Source organism: Bos grunniens, chromosome 28 (genome assembly GCF_055505025.1).
Source record: "Bos grunniens cultivar Pamir isolate PY7600 chromosome 28, Bosgru_T2T1.0, whole genome shotgun sequence".
NCBI classification, from domain to species: domain Eukaryota; kingdom Metazoa; phylum Chordata; class Mammalia; order Artiodactyla; family Bovidae; genus Bos; species Bos grunniens.
Genome location: NC_141192.1, coordinates 23,889,748 through 23,907,871, shown reverse-complemented (window position 1 = coordinate 23,907,871; position 18,124 = coordinate 23,889,748). Strand labels below are relative to the sequence as shown.

Sequence of the window (18,124 nt, the reverse complement as noted above, 5' to 3'; positions counted from 1 at the left end):
TTTCGCATACTTCCACTGACTGATTTATCCTTCATACCTCTCTCCTCAGTTCCAGAACCATACGCCCAACTTCTCCTAGACTTTTCTCTTCTGATACCTCTTACTCACTTATGACTAAGTCACTTATGACTAAAGACTGAATGAGCTGTCTTACCCTTCCTGGTCTGCTCTTTTTTCTATATATAGTTTTTGGCTAATGATGACACTTTTAACTAAGAAAACTACCAAATCTTAAAAGATTGGGGGGTAAGTCTTAATTCTTCCTACTTCATCCTTGATACTCAGTAGATTACTGATTCTAATGCTTTCTGCCTCAGAATTTTTTCTTGTAAGGAAAAATTTTCTCCACTCTCACTAATATTGCCTTAATTCAAGTTCTCACTGTTAATGATCTTGAAGTATTTTTAAAAATCTAAATAATCTTCTCTCTTCCAGTTCCTCATCTTTCCATCTATCACCACCCTATCAGAATAAAGATGTAGCATACACACACAGAGAAGCACACACACACACAGGAATATTACTCATCAGTACAAAATAATGAAATTCTGTCATTTGCAAAAACATGAAAGGACCAAGAAGGGTATTATACTTAGTGAAATAAGTCAGATAGAGAAGGCAAATACTGTATGCTATTACTTATGTGTAGAATCTAAAAAAAAAAAAAGAATAAATATAGCATAAAGAAATAGACTTGTAGATATAGAGACCAAACTAGAGGTTACCACTGGGGAGAGTGATGGGGGTAGGAGCAAGATGGGGGTAAGGCGTTAAGAGGTACAAATTACTATGTATAAAATTAATAAAATTCAAGAAGCTTCCCAGGGTAATAGAAATGAAACCAAAAATAAACAAATGGGACCTAATCAAACGTACAAGATTTTGTACAGCAAAGGAAATGATAAAAAAGACAACCTATGGAATGGGAGAAAATATTTGCTAATGATGAAACCAAAATTGTTTAATTTCCAAAATATACAAACAGCTCATAGAACATAAAAACAAACAACCTAATCAAAAAATGAGCAGAAGACCTAAAACACATTTCTGCAAAGAAGACACAAAGATGGACAGTTGCTGCTGCTGTTGCTGAGTTGCTTCAGTTGTGTCCGACTCTATGCAACCCCATAGAAGGCAGCCCATCAGGTTCCCCCGTCCCTGAGATTCTCCAGGCAAGAACACTGGAGTGGGTTGCCGTTTCCTACTCCAAGGCATGAAAGTGGAAAGTGAAAGTGAAGTTGCTCAGTTGTGTCCAACTCTTCGCGACCCCATGGACTGCAGCCCACCAGGCTCCTCCGTCCATAGGATTTTCCAGGCGAGAGTACTGGAGTGGGGTGCCATTGCCTTCTCCCAAGATGGACAGTAGGCCCATGAAGAAATGCTCAATGTCACTAATTATGAGAGAAATGCAAGTCAAAACTACAAGGTACCACCTGACACTTAGACATTTAGATTAGAATGACACTTAATGACACTTTATTAAGAAGTCTACAAATACCAATGCTGGAGAGGGTATGGAGAAAAGGCAACCCTTCTACATTGTTGGTGGGAATATAAACTGGTATAGTCACTATGGAAAACAGTTTGGCGGTTCTTCAGAAAACTAAAAACAGAAGTACCTTATGATCCAGTAATTCTATTACTGGCCATATACCTGGACAAAACTGAAACTCAAAACACGTGCACCCCAATGTTCACTGAAGCACTATTTCATTGAGTCACTTAGTTGTACAGTGTCAGTCAGTCAGTTCAGTTGCTCAGTCATGTCCGAGTCTTTGCGATCCATGAATCGCAGCATGCCAGGCCTCCCTGTCCATCACCATCTCCCAGAGTTCACTCAAACTCATGTCTATCGAGTCGGTGATGCCATCCAGCCATCTCATCCTCTGTCGTCCCCTTCTCCTCCTGCCCCCAATCCCTCCCAGTATTAGAGTCTTTTCCAATGAGTAATTTACACTTTTGTATGGTGTAAATTAGTACAAAATTATAAATCAACTATGCTTCAGTTGAAAAAATGCAAGAATTATTTTGCAGCACATGGAAATGTAACTATTACTCTATAAAAACTTTAGAGTATAATCTAAAAGAACATTGAACCACAATGTTATATACCTGAAATGAATATAATATTGTAAATCAGCTATACTTTAATGGAAAATAAAAGGTTAGGGATTATTCTTTGAAAAGGTAGCTTCAAATAATACATGTATTTGTTTATATCAATCTCAAACTTCAACTTTTTCAATTACTCTCAGTTGCCTACACAATAAAGTTAAAATGCTATTAGTAATCCTGAAACAGCCTCAGTTTCTTTTAAAGCTCCTCTTCTATTTCCCATCCCTCATAACATATGCCAACAATACCAAGTACAATTGTTTCCAATCAGTTTAGATTGTTTGCTATTTCCACGTAAAACCTCATCTTTCCCTATTTGTATCTTTATACTTCAGCTGTTCTATCTACCTCAAATCCTTGTCCTCTCCTTTCCTCATAAATATACAGTTGGTTTATTTTTTGCCTGTTTCTTTTGCTTTTTACTAATGAAGGATCAAATTAGAGTTGAACCACTTTTTGGAGCTGTTTCTTTTTCACTCATCTCATCAGTGGAATTAATTATTCCTTCACCTCTTACCATGTGCTTCTGTGTATTTAACCATCATATGGTGTGTTACATCTTTGTATATTTAGATGTATCTTATATTCCCTGATAGCTCAGTCGGTAAAGAATCTGCCTGCAGTGCTGGAGACCCCGGTTCAATTCCTGGGTCGGAAGATCCACTGGAAAATGATAGGCTACTCCGACTGCAGTATTCTTGGGCTTCCCTTGTGGCTCAGCTGGTAAAGACTCTGCTTACAATACAGGAGACCTGGGTTCAATCCCTGGGTTGGCAAGAGCCCCTGGAAAAGGGAAAGGCTGCCTACTCAAGTATTCTGGCTTAGAGAATTACATGGATTGTAGTCCTTGGGGTCGCAAAGAGTCGGACACGACTGAGCTACTTTCACTATGTACTTCAATTTTGCACATGTTTGATCATCTTGAAGGAGGAATGATATATTCATCTTCGCATCTCGCGATGTTCTCAGATGCCTAGTACTGAGAAGATGCTCAATTCATTGTTGGGGTTTTGGACAAACTACACTTTGGTGTCCTTAGAAATGAAGTGCACAACTTCAGGATAAATGCTTGAAATACACATAAGAATCATTAGAAAACAAATTTAATTAAATAGACTATTATGAGAATGATTTCAAATTCTTTATGTTATTAACTTACTTTTTTTATCCTAGACTAATACTCCAGATCCAGAATACACTGTGCATTCATTCCAGAAATATATTCTATATACTCCAGTAATACACTTTTTAACCAAATATATTTGTTAAAAGTAATGTTTCATAAATCTGATTTTGGAATGCAAACTTTGAAGGGTATAGATTTGAATACCAAATTTCTGTAATTTTTAATGGGTTTCCCTGCCTTAGAGTCATGCTTATTTCCTTTCAAAAGACCTCAAAAAAAAAAAAAAAAAAGACCTCAAAGAAAAACAATGACTTAGATTAGGACTGCTCAATTTAAAGAAGAAAGAAGACAAGATGAGAACTCAGGGTCACTGAGAAAATAAAGCAATTGGGCTTTGGCATACACAAATTAAAGGAATTTTAAAAGCTTTCCAGAATCGACCTGCAAGCAGATGGCAGTAAAACATGTAAAAAGGTGCATGACATGCTCCCTTTCTTCAGATTTACTTTTTCTAACGGAAAATTTTGGGTGCAATGAAGACAAAATAGAATTGCATTTGCAATGCTATTCCTCATTTTATATAATGACTCAGCTTTTAAGTTTCAAATCATGATTCTAAATGACTCATGCTTAATCTATCTGTAAAATATACAAAGTTCATGAATTTGAATCACCAAACAGGAAGGATACCAACTCAATTTGTACATCTGGAGGAAATTATATTTGGAGGAACAATTAATGGTAATACATTTTAACATAATGTATAAGCTGAACTTCTGTCAGCATTTTTGAAATCTTAGCTTTAGACAACATGAAGAAATACATATATAATTGGAAAATAAATTTCATATGTATTTAGACCTTGTGAATAATGGTGAGTGTATGAAATTGAGAAAAGTAAACAGAAGACAGGCTTGGGTCTAAAATATACTTTTTACACATTTTAAGTACTATAATATTAAGTGAGAAAATGAAGACTGAGTGCCTAGTAATCCAAAATAAAAATACATTTTTATGTGTATACGTATACACACACTGTTTGTATACATACATATATATAGTCATGCATGTATTCATAAACACACATTTCTGTGTTGACAGACAGTGAGAAATGGCAACAACCCACTCAAGTATTCTTAACTGGAGAATCCCATGGACAGAGGAACCTGGGGGACTATAGTCCATGGGGTCGCAAAGAGTCAGATATGACTGAAGCAACTAAGCCTGCAGACAGTGACTACTTAAAATGCATTTTCCTTTGAAGAGTGACAAAGTACCAATATAACACAGGCTATGTTGGTTGGTGTTACTGTTCTTGCAAAATTTGAATATCAAGGAAATTAAATTTTTATCTCTAATAATTCCTTAGACATAATTTCCAAATATATTCACTTGTGATTTTTGGTCTTCAGTTTATCAAAGATTTAAGCATGTCCACATGAACAGAGGCTGCATAGACATTTGAAGGTAAACTGCAGTTCTGGTATTCATTAATATAAACCTAATGAACTTTGTTTCAAGTGGGGCATTGTACTTGCACCATTTTAGTTCCTTGATCAGGTATTGAACCTGGGCCTTGGGCACTGAAAGCACAAAGTCCTCACTGCTGGACCACCAGAGAATTACCTTTGCTTTTGTTTTTGCAGCTATGTTCTTTTTTGTTGTTGTTGTTAATTTAGGAACTTACCTGGTGGTCCAATGGCTAAGACTCCACACTCCTATTGGGTTTGATACCTGGTCAAGGAACTAGACCCCACGTGCCGCAGCTAAGAGTCTGTATGCCACACCTAAAAATCCCACCTGCTGCAACTAGGACCCGGTGCAGCCAAATAAATAAACATTTAAAAACAAAATGTTAGCTCATTGGGGGAAAGTCCAAAGTCAGGCTAGAGAGCTCCTAGATGTACATATTTATATTTATGCTGTTATAATTTTTAAAAATCTGTCCTCATGAATTTAATTTCCTAGAAGGTTTATGATGTTTTGCTTTAACTTAAATTTATAATCTTGGTCCATGTCCTTCTCAAAGTCACTGATAACTGAATCGAATATAGATATCAAATGTTATTTTATTACCATCCTCACTCAAAAAAAATGATCTACCGTTATTAAAAGATGAGTAGAAAAGGTAGACATTATTTCGACCATGGTCATTTTAGAGCAGTTTGAAACTCAGGTTCACCAAGTAATCTATGAAAGTTTCTCTAAATCTATTCATGTTCTACCATACTCCGGTGTCACAATTACATATGGAGATAACAGTTTCAAGACCTGAATTTCTATGATATAAAAAAGTTGCCAGTCCAGGTTCAATGCACGATACTGGATGCTTGGGGCTAGTGCACTGGGATGACCCAGAGGGATGGTATGGGGAGGAGGAGGGAGGAGGGTTCAGGATGGGGAACACATGTATACCTGTGGCGGATTCATTTTGATATTTGGCAAAACTAATACAATTATGTAAAGTTTAAAAATAAAATAAAATTAAAAATAAAATAAAATAAAATAGAAAAAAAATGAATGATGGGAAATGAATATTACTTAACAGTGAGAAAGCAATTATTTCATGGGTCTGCAATTCCACAGGCACTTATTTTTTTATAAAAATTAAAGGATTCAATTCAGAGTTGCATCTGTATACTTTCTGAAATCTAGATACCATGCTCTAAATTAACATTCAATCCTTACTCAAGTGGCTTCCAGAACCTGATTCATTCTAAAATCTTTGAAGTAAATAAAGAGAAGCTGTACTGACTTAACATTTCTTTAAGAAATCTGACATGATTTCTTGCTATTCCAGTTTCATGAAGTTTTATATATACTTGTTGAATTTCTTCTAACCTACATGACCCTATAAGAATTGGTGGGGTAAGGTGGGTTGTAGCTGCTGTTTCAAGCATCTTCCACATGTGATGTGTAAGTGTGGCGTAGCACTCACCGCTGACATGATAAGCTCTCCCCCCAGGTTCTGAATCTCAGCTTTAACTTGACTGCAGATCTTCAGCTGGTGAGAGTAGAACTTAATCTGTTCCAGGTAGGCCAACAAGTCCTGTTTGCACGATGGATCCGGGCACTAAATATGTATGAGAGATTAAGTGAAAATATCAAAACAAAGAATTAATGCAAAGCGAGTAAACACTGAGACTACAAGTACCTTTAAGGCCCCAACTTTATTTTCATTGAGTCCCATTACTTAGACCAAACCCATGTAGATTTTGATATGCTTTCCCCATTAGCAGAGTTTATTCATGTTCCAACCTTAATTACTTCAGCATTCTAAGTCACTTCACTCGTGTCCGACTCTTTGTGACCCCATGGACTGTAGCCTGCAGGCTCCTCTGTCCATAGAATTCTCCAAGCAAGAATGCTAGACTGGGTTGCCATGCCCTCCTCTACTTCAGCATAGATAGAAGAAATAGACATGAAATGGTACATAAAAATAACTGCCTTTAATTTATCGTAATGTTAGAAGCTTTTACAGTTCATTTTTAGGTAAATCTAAAGAAGTATTTAAAATGCAATGATTCCTTTCTTCTAAAGTTGCTATCAGAATACTCCTTGGGACTCATAGCTCTGCATTGTCTGTCCTGTGTAATTAATATTTATATGGGCATTAAAACACATCTGTAATGTCCTGTTACTTTCAGAATTTAATGTTCTAATGGTCTTAGACCAAAGAAATAATTTCTGTAGTAGCTAACAGCTATGGATCTACTTGGAGACAAGGATCAGGCAGCATACATGTTTTAGAGATGTATTACTTTACCCAAAACAGTCTCCTACATTATTTTATCTTCTGTAAGGAATTTCCTGGAGCAGAGCTTAATCACAACACGATAAATATCTGTGGTCAGTATTTAATCTTTGTGTTCTTTCTCCTATACAATTAGAACAGATTTTTTAAAATCCCCAATAACTTAATTTCACTTTAAATATAATACATATTCATAAGGATATGGAAATACGAACAGTAATTTATATGCAAAGATATTCACTACAGCATTACTTACAATAGCAAAATTTGGAACTAAATGCCCTATAATAGTGAAAAGATTAAATTAGGATACATAGCTATATAGTGTGATATTATATAGTCTCAAAAATAATATTTTCAAAGGAAAATATTTTTGGAAAGTGAAAAAGTTCAGTATTTAAAATTTCACATGATGCGTTAATCAAACTGTTTAAAAACTGTTTTTATATTTGTGTTTAAAACAAAGTGTAAAATAAATATGTGAATGTGAAAATGGTAAATAAAAATGGTACCAGTATTTTTCACTTTTTTCATATTTTACATATCTTAATATTATAGTCTTAAAATATATTGATGCTAGTCACTCAGTCATGTGAAACTCTTTGTGACCCCATAGACTGTAGCCTCCTCTGTCCATGGAATTCTCCAGGAAAGAATACTGGAGTGCGTTGCTATTCCTTTCTCCAGGGGATTTTCCCAACCTAGGGATTGAACTCAAGTCTCCTGCACTGCAGGCAGATTCTTTACTGATTGAGCCACCAGGGAAGCCCTTAAAACATATTACTTCTATAACAATAAAATGTTATTACTGAAATAGTTTTAAATCTAATAACCAAAAATAAAAACTGAAAAGTAAAATGAAAGACAGGACAGCATTTCTGCTTTTCCATAGTAATTCATAAGCTAGAGTCTTAAAGAAACATTTCTGAGAATTTTATTCTCTTTTATATTTGCTAAATAGACTAGTCTACATAGCTCCAAAATATGTTGACAAGATGAGAACATATGCCCTTTAAGTGAAAGTTATTCAACAGAGATAGCAAAGTTATAAATTCTACTGTAGAAATACTATCAATATTTAGAAAGGAATGGACAGATGAGTGAATTTATGTGTACATGGTACCCAGTCAGAGACACAATCAGATAAGATGATAGAGAAAACTTGAATTAAGGGTGTTTCTCAAGTTCTAAGGGCTTCCCGGGTGGCTCGGCAGTAAAGAATCTGCCTGCGATGCAGGAACCACAAGAGACAGGGGTTCAATCCCTGTATCAGGAAGATCCTCTGGAGAAGGAAATGGCTACCCACTCCAGTATCCTTGCCTGTAGAATCCCATTGACAGAGGAGCCTGGCAGGCTACAGTCCATAGCGGGGCAAAGAGTCAGGAGCAAGACTGAAGCAACTTCACACTCAAAAAAGGAGCAAGTAAACAAACAGAATTTTGTGCTCACCAGGACCCAGGAGAAAAGAGCAGTGACCCCACAAGAGTCTGACCCAGACTTGCCCCTGAGTGTCCAGGAGTCTCCGGCAGAGGTGGGGTCAGCAGTGGTTGGATGTAGGGCCACATACACCATAGGTGTAGCAGTGCATGCATGGGACCTTTTGAAAGGGGTCACCATTCTCTTCATTATCCCCACTGTAGTCTGGCCTCAGGTCAAATAACAGGGAGGGAACACAGCCCTGCCCTTCAACAGAAAATTGGATTAAAGATTTACTGAGCATGGCCCTGCCCGTCAGAATAAGACCCACTTCACCCTTAGTCAGACTCTCCCATCAGGAAGCCTCCATAAGCCTCCTATCCTTCTCCATCAGAGACCAGACAAACTGAAAAGAACAATTACAGAAAACCAACCAATCTGATCACATAGACCACACCTTGCCTAACTCAGTGAAACTATGAGCCATGCCATGTAGGGCCACCCAAGACAGACAGGTCATGGTGGAGAATTCTGACAAAATATGGTCCACTGGAGAAGGGAATGGCAAACCATTTCAGTATTCTTGCCTTGAGAATCCCATGAACAGTATGAAAAGGCAAAAAGATAGGACACTGAAAGATGAATTTCCCAGGTGAAAATATGCTACTGGAAAAGAGTGGAGAAATAGTTACAGAAATAATTAAGAGATGGAGTCAAAGCAAAAACAACACCCAGCTGTGGATATGACCAGTGATGGAAGTAAAGTCCATTGCTGTAAAGAGCAATATTGCATCAGATCAGATCAGATCAGTTGCTCAGTCATGTCCGACTCTTTGCGACCCCATGAATCACAGCACGCCAGGACTCCCTGTCCATCACCAACTCCCAGCGTTCACTCAGACTAATGTCCACCGAGTCAGTGATGCCATCCAGCCATCTCATCCTCTGTCATCCCCTTCTCCTCCTGCCCCCAATCCCTCCCAGCATCAGAGTCTTTTCCAATGAGTCAACTCTTCACATGAGGTGGCCAAAGTACTGGAGTTTCAGCTTTAGCATCATTCCTTCCAAAGAAATCCCACGACTGATCTCCTTCAGAATGGACTGGTTGGATCTCCTTGCAGTCCAAGGGACTCTCAAGAGTCTTCTCCAACACCACAGTTCAAAAGCATCAATTCTTCAGCGCTCAGGCTTCTTCACAGTTCAAATCTCACATCTATACATGACCACAGGAAAAACCATAGCCTTGACTAGACGAATCTTTGTTGGCAAAGTAATGTCTCTGCTTTTGAATATCCTATCTAGGCTGGTCATAACTTTCCTTCCAAGGAGTAAGCGTCTTTTAATTTCATGGCTGCAGTCACCATCTGTAGTGATTTGGGAGCCCAGAAAAATAAAGTCTGACACAGTTTCCACTGTTTCCCCATCTATTTCCCATGAAGTGGTGGGATCAGATGCCATGACCTTCATTTCCTGGATGTTGAGCTTTAAGCCAACTTTTTCACTCTCCTCTTTCACTTTCATCAAGAGGCTTTTGAGTTCCTCTTCACTTTCTGCCATAAGGGTGGTGTTATCTGCATATCTGAGGTTATTGATATTTCTCCCGGCAATCTTGATTCCAGCTTGTGTTTCTTCCAGTCCAGCGTTTCTCATGAGGTACTCTGCATATAAGTTAAATAAACAGGGTGACAATATACAGCCTTGACATACTCCTTTTCCTATTTGGAACCAGTCCATCCATTCCATGTCCAGTTCTAACTGTTTCTTCCTGACCTGCATACAAATTTCTCAAGAGGCAAGTCAGGTGGTCTGGTATTCCCATCTCTTTCAGAATTTTCCACAGTTTATTGTGATCCACACAGTCAAAGGCTTTGGCGTAGTCAATAAAGCAGAAATAGATGTTTTCTGGAACTTTCTTGCTTTTTCCATGATCCAGTAGATGTTGGCAATTTGATCTCTGGTTCCTCTGCCTTTTCTAAAACCAGCTTGAACATCAGGAAGTTCACGGTTCACATATTGCTGAAGCCTGGCTTGGAGAATTTTGGGCATTACTTTACCAGCATGTGAGATGAGTGCAATTGTGCAGTAGTTTGAGCATTCTTTGGCATTGCCTTTCTTTGGGATTGGAATGAAAACTGACCTTTTCCAGTCCTGTGACCACTGCTGAGTTTTCCAAATTTGCTGGCATATTGAGTGCAGCACTTTCACAGCATCATCTTTCAGGATTTGGAATAGCTCAACTGGAATTCCATGACCTCCACTAGCTTTGATTGTGGTGATGCTTTCTAAGGCCCACTTGACTTCACATTCCAGGATGTCTGGCTCTAGGTGAGTGATCACACCATCGTGATTATCTGGGTCATGAAGATCTTTTTTGTACAGTTCTTCTGTGTATTCTTGCCATCTCTTCTTAATATCGTCTGCTTCTGTTAGGTCCATACCATTTCTGTCCTTTATCGAGCTCATCTTTGCATGAAATGTTCCTTTGGTATCTCTGATTTTCTTGAAGAGATCCCTAATCTTTCCCATTCTGTTGTTTTCCTCTATTTCTTTGCATTGATCGCTAAAGAAGGCTTTCTTATCTCTTCTTGCTATTCTTTGGAACTCTGCATTCAGATATTTATACCTTTCCTTTTCTCCTTTGCTTTTCACTTCTCTTCTTTTCACAGCTATTTGTAAGGCCTCCCCAGACAGCCATTTTGCTTTTTTGCCTTTCTTTTCTATGGAAATGGTCTTGATCCCTGTTTCATGTACAATGACATGAACCTCATTCCATAGTTCATCAGGCACTCTTTCTATCAGATCTAGGCCCTTAAATCTATTTCTCACTTCCACTGTATAATCATAAGGGATTTGATTTAGGTCATACCTGAATGGCCTAGTGGTTTTCCCTACTTTCTTCAATTTAAGTCTGAATTTGGCAATAAGGTGTTCATGGTCTGAGCCACAGTCAGCTCCTGGTCTTGTTTTTGCTGACCATACAGAGCTTCTCCATCTTTGGCTGCAAAGAATATAATCAATCTGATTTCGGTGTTGACCATCTGGTGATGTCCATATATAGAGCCTTCTCTTGTGTTGTTGGAAGAGGGTGTTTGTTATGACCAGTGCATTTACTTGGCAAAACTCTATTAGACTTTGCCCTGCTTCATTCTGTATTCCAAGGCCAAATTTGCCTGTTACTCCAGGAATCTGGAATGTTAGGTACATGAATCAAGGCAAACTGGAAGTGGTCAAACAGGTGATGGCAAGAGTGAACATGAACATTTTAGGAATCAGCAAACTAAAATGGACTGGAATGGGTGAATTTAACTCAGATGACCATTATATCTACTACTATAGGCAAGGATCCTTTAGAATAAATGGAGTAGCCATCATAGTCAACAAGAGTTTGAAATACAGTACTTGGATGCAATCTCAAAAACAAGAGAATGGTCTCTGTTTGTTTCTAAGGTAAACCATTCAGTATCAAAGTAATCCAAGTCTATGCCCTGACAATAAAGTTGAAGAAGCTGAAGTTGAATGGTTCTATGAAGACCTACAAGACCTTCTAGAACTAACACCCAAAAAAGATGTCCTTTTCATTATAGGGCACTGGAATGCAAAGTAGGAAGTCAAAAAATACATGGAGTAATGGGCAAATTTGGCCCTGGTGTACATAATGAAGCAGGGTAAAGGCTAACAGAGTTTTGCCAAGAGAAGGCACTGATCATAGCAAGCACCATCTTCCAATAACACAAGTGAAAATTCTACACATGGACATCACCAGATGGTCAATACTGAAGTCAGACTGACTATGTTCTTTGGAGCCAAAGATGGAGAGTTCAGTTCAGTTCAGTCATGTCCAGATCTTTGCGATTCCATGGACAGCAGCAAGCCAGGCCTCCCTGTCCATCACTAATAGAATTTACTCAAACTCATGTCCATTGTTGGTGATACCATCCAACCATCTCATCCTCTGTTGTCCCCTCCTCCTCCTACCTTCAATCTTTCCCAGCATCAGCGTCTTTTCAAACGAGTCAGTACTTCACATTAGGTGGCCAAAGTATTGGAATATCAGCTTCAACATCAGTCCTTCCAATGAATATCCAGGACTGATTTCCTTTAGGATGGACTGGTTGGATCTCCTTGTGGTCCAAGGGACCTAAGAGTCTTCTCCAAACCACAGTTCAAAAGCATCAATTCTTCGGTATTCAACATTCTTTATAGTCCAACTCTCTAGCCTTGGCTAGATGAACCTTTGTTAGCTAAGTAATACAAAAAATGCAAAAAGGCAAAATGCTTGTCTAAATAGGCCTTAAAAATAGCGAGAAAAGAAGAGAAGTGAAAGGTAAAGGAGAAAAGGAAAGATATACCCATTTGAATGCAAAGTTCCAAAGAATAGCAAGGAGATATATGAAAGCCTTCCTCAGTGACCAATACAAAGAAATAGAGGAAAACAATAGAATGGGAAAGACTAGAGATCTCTTCAAGGACATTAGAGATACTAAGGGAACTTTTCATGCAAAGATGGGCACAATAAAGGACAGAAACGGTATGGACCTAACAGAAGCAGAAAATACTAAGAAGAGGTGGCAAGAATACACAGAAGAACTATACAAAAAAGATCTTCACAACACAGATAATCACGATACTGTTATTAGTCACCTAGAGCCAGACATCCTGGAATGCAAAGTCAAGTGGGCCTTAGGAAGCATCACTACGAACAGAGCTAGTGGAAGTGATAGAATTCAGGCTGAGCTGTTTCAAACCCCCAAAATGATGCTGTGAATGTGTTGCACTCAATATGCCAACAAATTTGGAAAACTCAGCAGTGGCCACAGGACTGGAAAAGGTCAGTTTTCATTCCAATCCCAAAGAAAAGAAATGCCAAAGAATACTCAAACTACTGCACAATTGCACTCATCTCACACGCTAGCAAAGAAATGCTCAAAATTCTCCAAGCCAGACTTCAACAGTAAATGAAACATGAATTTCCTGATGTTCAAGCTGGTTTTAGAAAAGGCAGAGGAACCAGAGATCAAATTGCCAACATCTGTTGGATCATCCAAAAAGTGAGAGAGTTTCGGAAAAACATCTATGTCTGCTTTATTGACTATGCCAAAGCCCCTGACTGTTTGGATCACAATAAACTGTGGAAAATTCTGAAAGAGATGGGAATACCAGACAACCTGACCTGTGTCCTGAGAAATCTGCATGCAGGTCAAGAAGCAGCAGTTAGAACTGGACATGCAACAACAGACTGGTTCCAAATAGTGAAAGGAGTTTGTCAAGGTTCCTTTGTCAAGGCTCTCATGACAGGTGACATATTGTCACCCTGTTTATTTAACTTGTATGCAGAGTATTTCTTGAGAAACACTGGGCTGGAGGAAGCACAAGCTGGAATGAAGACTTCTGGGAGAAATATCAATAACCTCATGTATCCAGATGACACCACCCTTATGGCAGAAAGTGAAGAAGAACTAGAGAGCCCCTTGATGAAAGTAAAAGAGGAGAGTGAAAAAGTTGGCTTAAAACTCAACATTTAGAAAATTAAGATCATGGCATCTGGTCCCATTACTTCATGGCTGATAGATGGGGAAACAGTGGAAATAGTGACAGACTCTTTTGGAGGTTGTTCCAAAATCATTGGGGATGGTAACTGCAGCCATGAAATTAAAAGACTCTTGCTCCTTGGGAGAAAAGCAATGACTAACCTAGACATTTTATTAAAAAGCAGAGACATTACTTTGCCAACCAAAGTCCATCTAGTCAAAGTTATGGTTTTTCCAGTATCATGTATGGATTTGAGAGTTGAACTATAAAGAAAGCTGAGCACCAAAGAATTGATGCTCTTGAACTGTGATATTGGAGAAGACTCTTGTGAGTCCCTTGGACTGCAAGGAGATCAAACCAGTTAATACTAAAGGAAATCAGTCCTGAATATTCATTGGAAGGATGAAACTGAAACTTTAAAACTCTGGTCACTTGATGAGAAGTACTGACTCATTTGAAAAGACCCTGATGCTGGGAAAGATTGAAGGTGGGAGGAGAAGGGGATGATAGAGGATGAGATATTTGGATAGCATCACCAACTCAATAATCATAGTACCTATAGCTCAGATGGTAAAGCGTCTGCCTACAATGCAGGAGAGCCAGGTCAGGAAATCCCCTGGAGAAGGAAATGGCAACCCACTCCAGCACCCTTGCCTGGAAAATCCCATGGACCGAGGAGCCTGGTAGGCTACAGCCCATGGGGTTGCAAAGAGTTGGATACGACTGAATGACTTCACTTCTCTTCACTTCACCGACTCAATGGACATGAGTTTGAGTAAACTCTGGGAGTTGGTGATGGGCAGGGAGGCCTGGTGTGCTGCATTCCGTGGAGTCGCAAAGAGTCGGACATGATGGAATGACTGAACTGAACTGAACGGATAATCCCACAATTCTCATCAGGAGGATTAAATTGAAACTAAGTAAAAAGAAAGAGGAGACAAATGTAAAGGAGAAGGGCAGAGAGAGGGAGAGAAACGTAATAGGGGAGGAAGAAAAGGAAGGGATTTCCTCCCTGGTGACTCAGACGGTCATGGATCTGCCTATAATACAGCAGACCCGAGTTCAGTCCCTGGGTGTGGAAGATCCCCTGGAGAAGGGAATGGCTACCCACTCCAGTATTCATGTCTGGAGAGTTCCATGGACAGAGGAGCCTGCTGGACTACAGTCCATGGGGTTGAAAAGAGTCGGACAGGACTGAGCGACTAACACTTTCCTTTCACTTTCCCCAATTTCCAGATGAGAAATGAGAAAATCATAATAATTTTAGAAAACATAATTTTCCCAGGATGGAGGAGTTTATGATAGAACCAGTATTTGAATCCATATCTACTTGCTTTCAAATCTATTTTATTTTCAGTCACAGAACTTAAGAGAATTTGGAGTGATTTTTTTTTTTCTTCAAATCACAGATTACTGTGGTTTACATGGTTCCAAGGAAAAAGAAGTTTTGTGGTAACACTATGTCTATTTTGAAGTAAAGATTACTTAGATTTTTATTATATTCAAAGATTAACTATCTAGAATTACTTATAACAATGAAAGGCAAGACTATTTATTTATTTTTTTTTACCATGACAGGAAGTTGATCTTTATTAGGTGTTTCATTTGTGTGAATGGCACAGGTGCTGTGCTAAGTCCTTTACACCTATAACATAGTATTCCCAGTGCCATTTCACTTAGATCTAATTATTGTCATATTGTCATTTGCAAGACAGAGTATATGATTTGTGTAAAAAACTGAATTGAGTTTTCTGTTTCATTCACTACACAATGATCTCTTCTATATGAAATTCATTCAAAACATTGTTTTGTCTATCCTGAGTAATAAAGGCTCTTATCTATTCTTTGTTCTTATGGATGGATTCAATAATAACCTTTGACACATACAGTGTTTTATTTGTCACATATTATTCCAGATTCTTTATCTATATTAGCTCTCACACAACTTCATTATCTCCACTTACCAAAGGAGTTAAGTGAGTCACAGAGAAGCTAAGTTACTTGCCCAATTAATAAGTGATGAAGTTGGTATACAAACTCACATGATCTGGCCTCACTCCCTACTTGTAATGTCTCCAAACAATATTTGTCTTCCTTCCAGTTTTATCTTATACAGTGAATAGTAAATTGCCACTCTGGTTTGTAAATTGGTTTCTAAAACTGACACTTTTACCTGTATATTATAAATAGGATTATTGTGAATTTGTTCCTTAAAGACAAACACTATATAACTTCTGCCCAGGAGAAGGAGATGACAACCTATTCCAATATTCTTGACTGGAGAATTCCATGGACATAGGACCCTGGCCAGGCTACAGTCCATGGTGTTGCAAAGAGTTGGACACGACTGAGTGACTCTCATTCACTCACTCATATAACTTCTGATAAAACCAAACTTGAAAATTAATAGTTAGATTCTTAACTGATAAACAATGTTGCAATCACCCAAGCTTAAGAAAAATCTACAGTCTCTCTTGAGAGACTTTCATACCATGCTAGCAGAGTAATTCTGTTAAGGAAATAATGACGCAAATGAGTAGAAAATTTGAACTTTTGAAATTAAAAGCTACTTGACTCTGATTTACCCTTCATTCCCAGAATTGATAAGAATCTTGGTTATACCTAAAGATGGTAGTCAATTTTATAACTAAAGTATTTTTTAAAATTCCATACTAAAAAATTTGTTAAAAGTCTTCTTTTCTATTGACATTTGCAAAGTCTTTCTGAGTCAGTTTTAGCAGCCTAGAAGCAGAATCAGAAGAATGTATCATCTCTACTTTAAGAACCTGTTGTTTTACTATTTGCCCAACCTCCATTATTAAAATCAAATTATGTTTCCCCCAGATTTTATATATTTACATAAAACTAATTGCAAAAGTTTGGGACTTAGATGTGTAGAATATTCTTATCCTTTAGTTAAAAAAAAATTTTTTTTTTTTTCATAAAAATACTTGGAATACTGCTAGAGATTTTCAGGCAAACTGAGTGGTAGAATGTCATCATACACTTTGGTTACTATTTCCCAGTTTATTAAGTTAGGAGATGTTAACTAGGACATCTGGTTTGTGTTTCAGTGCATGGATTTTTTGTTTAAATTAAGTTTTATAACTATGAGGACACTCGCTACAGACAAGCAGATGACATGTCAGTTTAAGAGGTTTTGTCACATTAAACTGGCTTTCTCTCTTCTAGTTAAGATGTTTTGTACCAACGCAGGATATATCATTTAGTAGCAAGAGGAAAATTGAAGAATATTTATTACCTTTCAGTTTGAATTTTAAGGATGAATTAGCAAAATGAATAAAGACCTTAATGCCATAAGTTTAGCTTTTTTTTTTTTTTGCCCATAATAGAGTATAAACTTTATTTAAGACATATTTAAAATGCTTTTTGAAATTACAGACAATAGTTTAAATTCTGCCATAGCAGTCTCATGCTTTCATTGCCTATCCAAAGTGCAGACATGTTCAAAGTTTGGCCTCTGTTGCTCCACTCACTCTAATTTCCACTCTTGAGCAGTAGTACCTGTAGCCCATAGCATCCAATAGAACTCTGGACTGCCATCTGAAGATTTTGTCCATTTTGCTTTTACTGCCGACTAGACTACAAACATATCACAGATATAATTTAACTTTTTGTTTTGTGTCTTCCAGTGCACCTGGAACAATGTATTTTTATTGCTCAAAATCATTAATAGTAATAAAATTAATCATTTTATCTTTTTCTAATCCAGGGATATATCCTTTTATTTTCATCTAATGTCCTATCTTTTGTGGTATTGTGTGATAAAGTAAATATTTGAAATAAATTTCATTAAAAAAAAAAAAAGAATGACATAATGAATGTTTCAGAAGCTTCTTTTTAGTGTAGTTTTATTACATATTTTAACTCTCAGAATATCAGTAGGAAACAATTCAAATAAGGCTAATCACCAACAATATTTGTCAAAATATTAACATAAATTATACTTGCAGGTTGTTTTGTTCATAGGTGAGTGTATTAGGTATAATTTGCCTTGAAATTCTTCATTTTGTTTTTTTAAATGTCACTTTCTTAAATTAGCATTGGTTTTCTATATATTTAACAATGAAAATTCATTTTAATTGTGTCTAGTTACGATTAGGTGGGAGTACCCAGTCAATAATCTGGATACGTTTGCATTGGAAAATTTACATTGAAGGAGT

At 37.5% G+C, this 18,124-nt stretch overlaps 1 protein-coding gene across 10 annotated transcripts in view; it reads right to left on the bottom strand.

Moving 5' to 3' along the window:
* CTNNA3 (catenin alpha 3) overlaps positions 1-18,124 on the bottom strand; it is a 1,912,303-nt gene that overhangs the window by 53,835 nt on the left and 1,840,344 nt on the right. For all 10 annotated transcript variants that reach the window (XM_086381634.1, XM_086381633.1, XM_086381642.1 and 7 more), the window contains one exon: positions 6,180-6,314. In XM_086381634.1, coding sequence (XP_086237760.1) covers positions 6,180-6,314 — 135 coding nt within the window. The remainder of the gene's footprint in view (positions 1-6,179; positions 6,315-18,124) is intronic.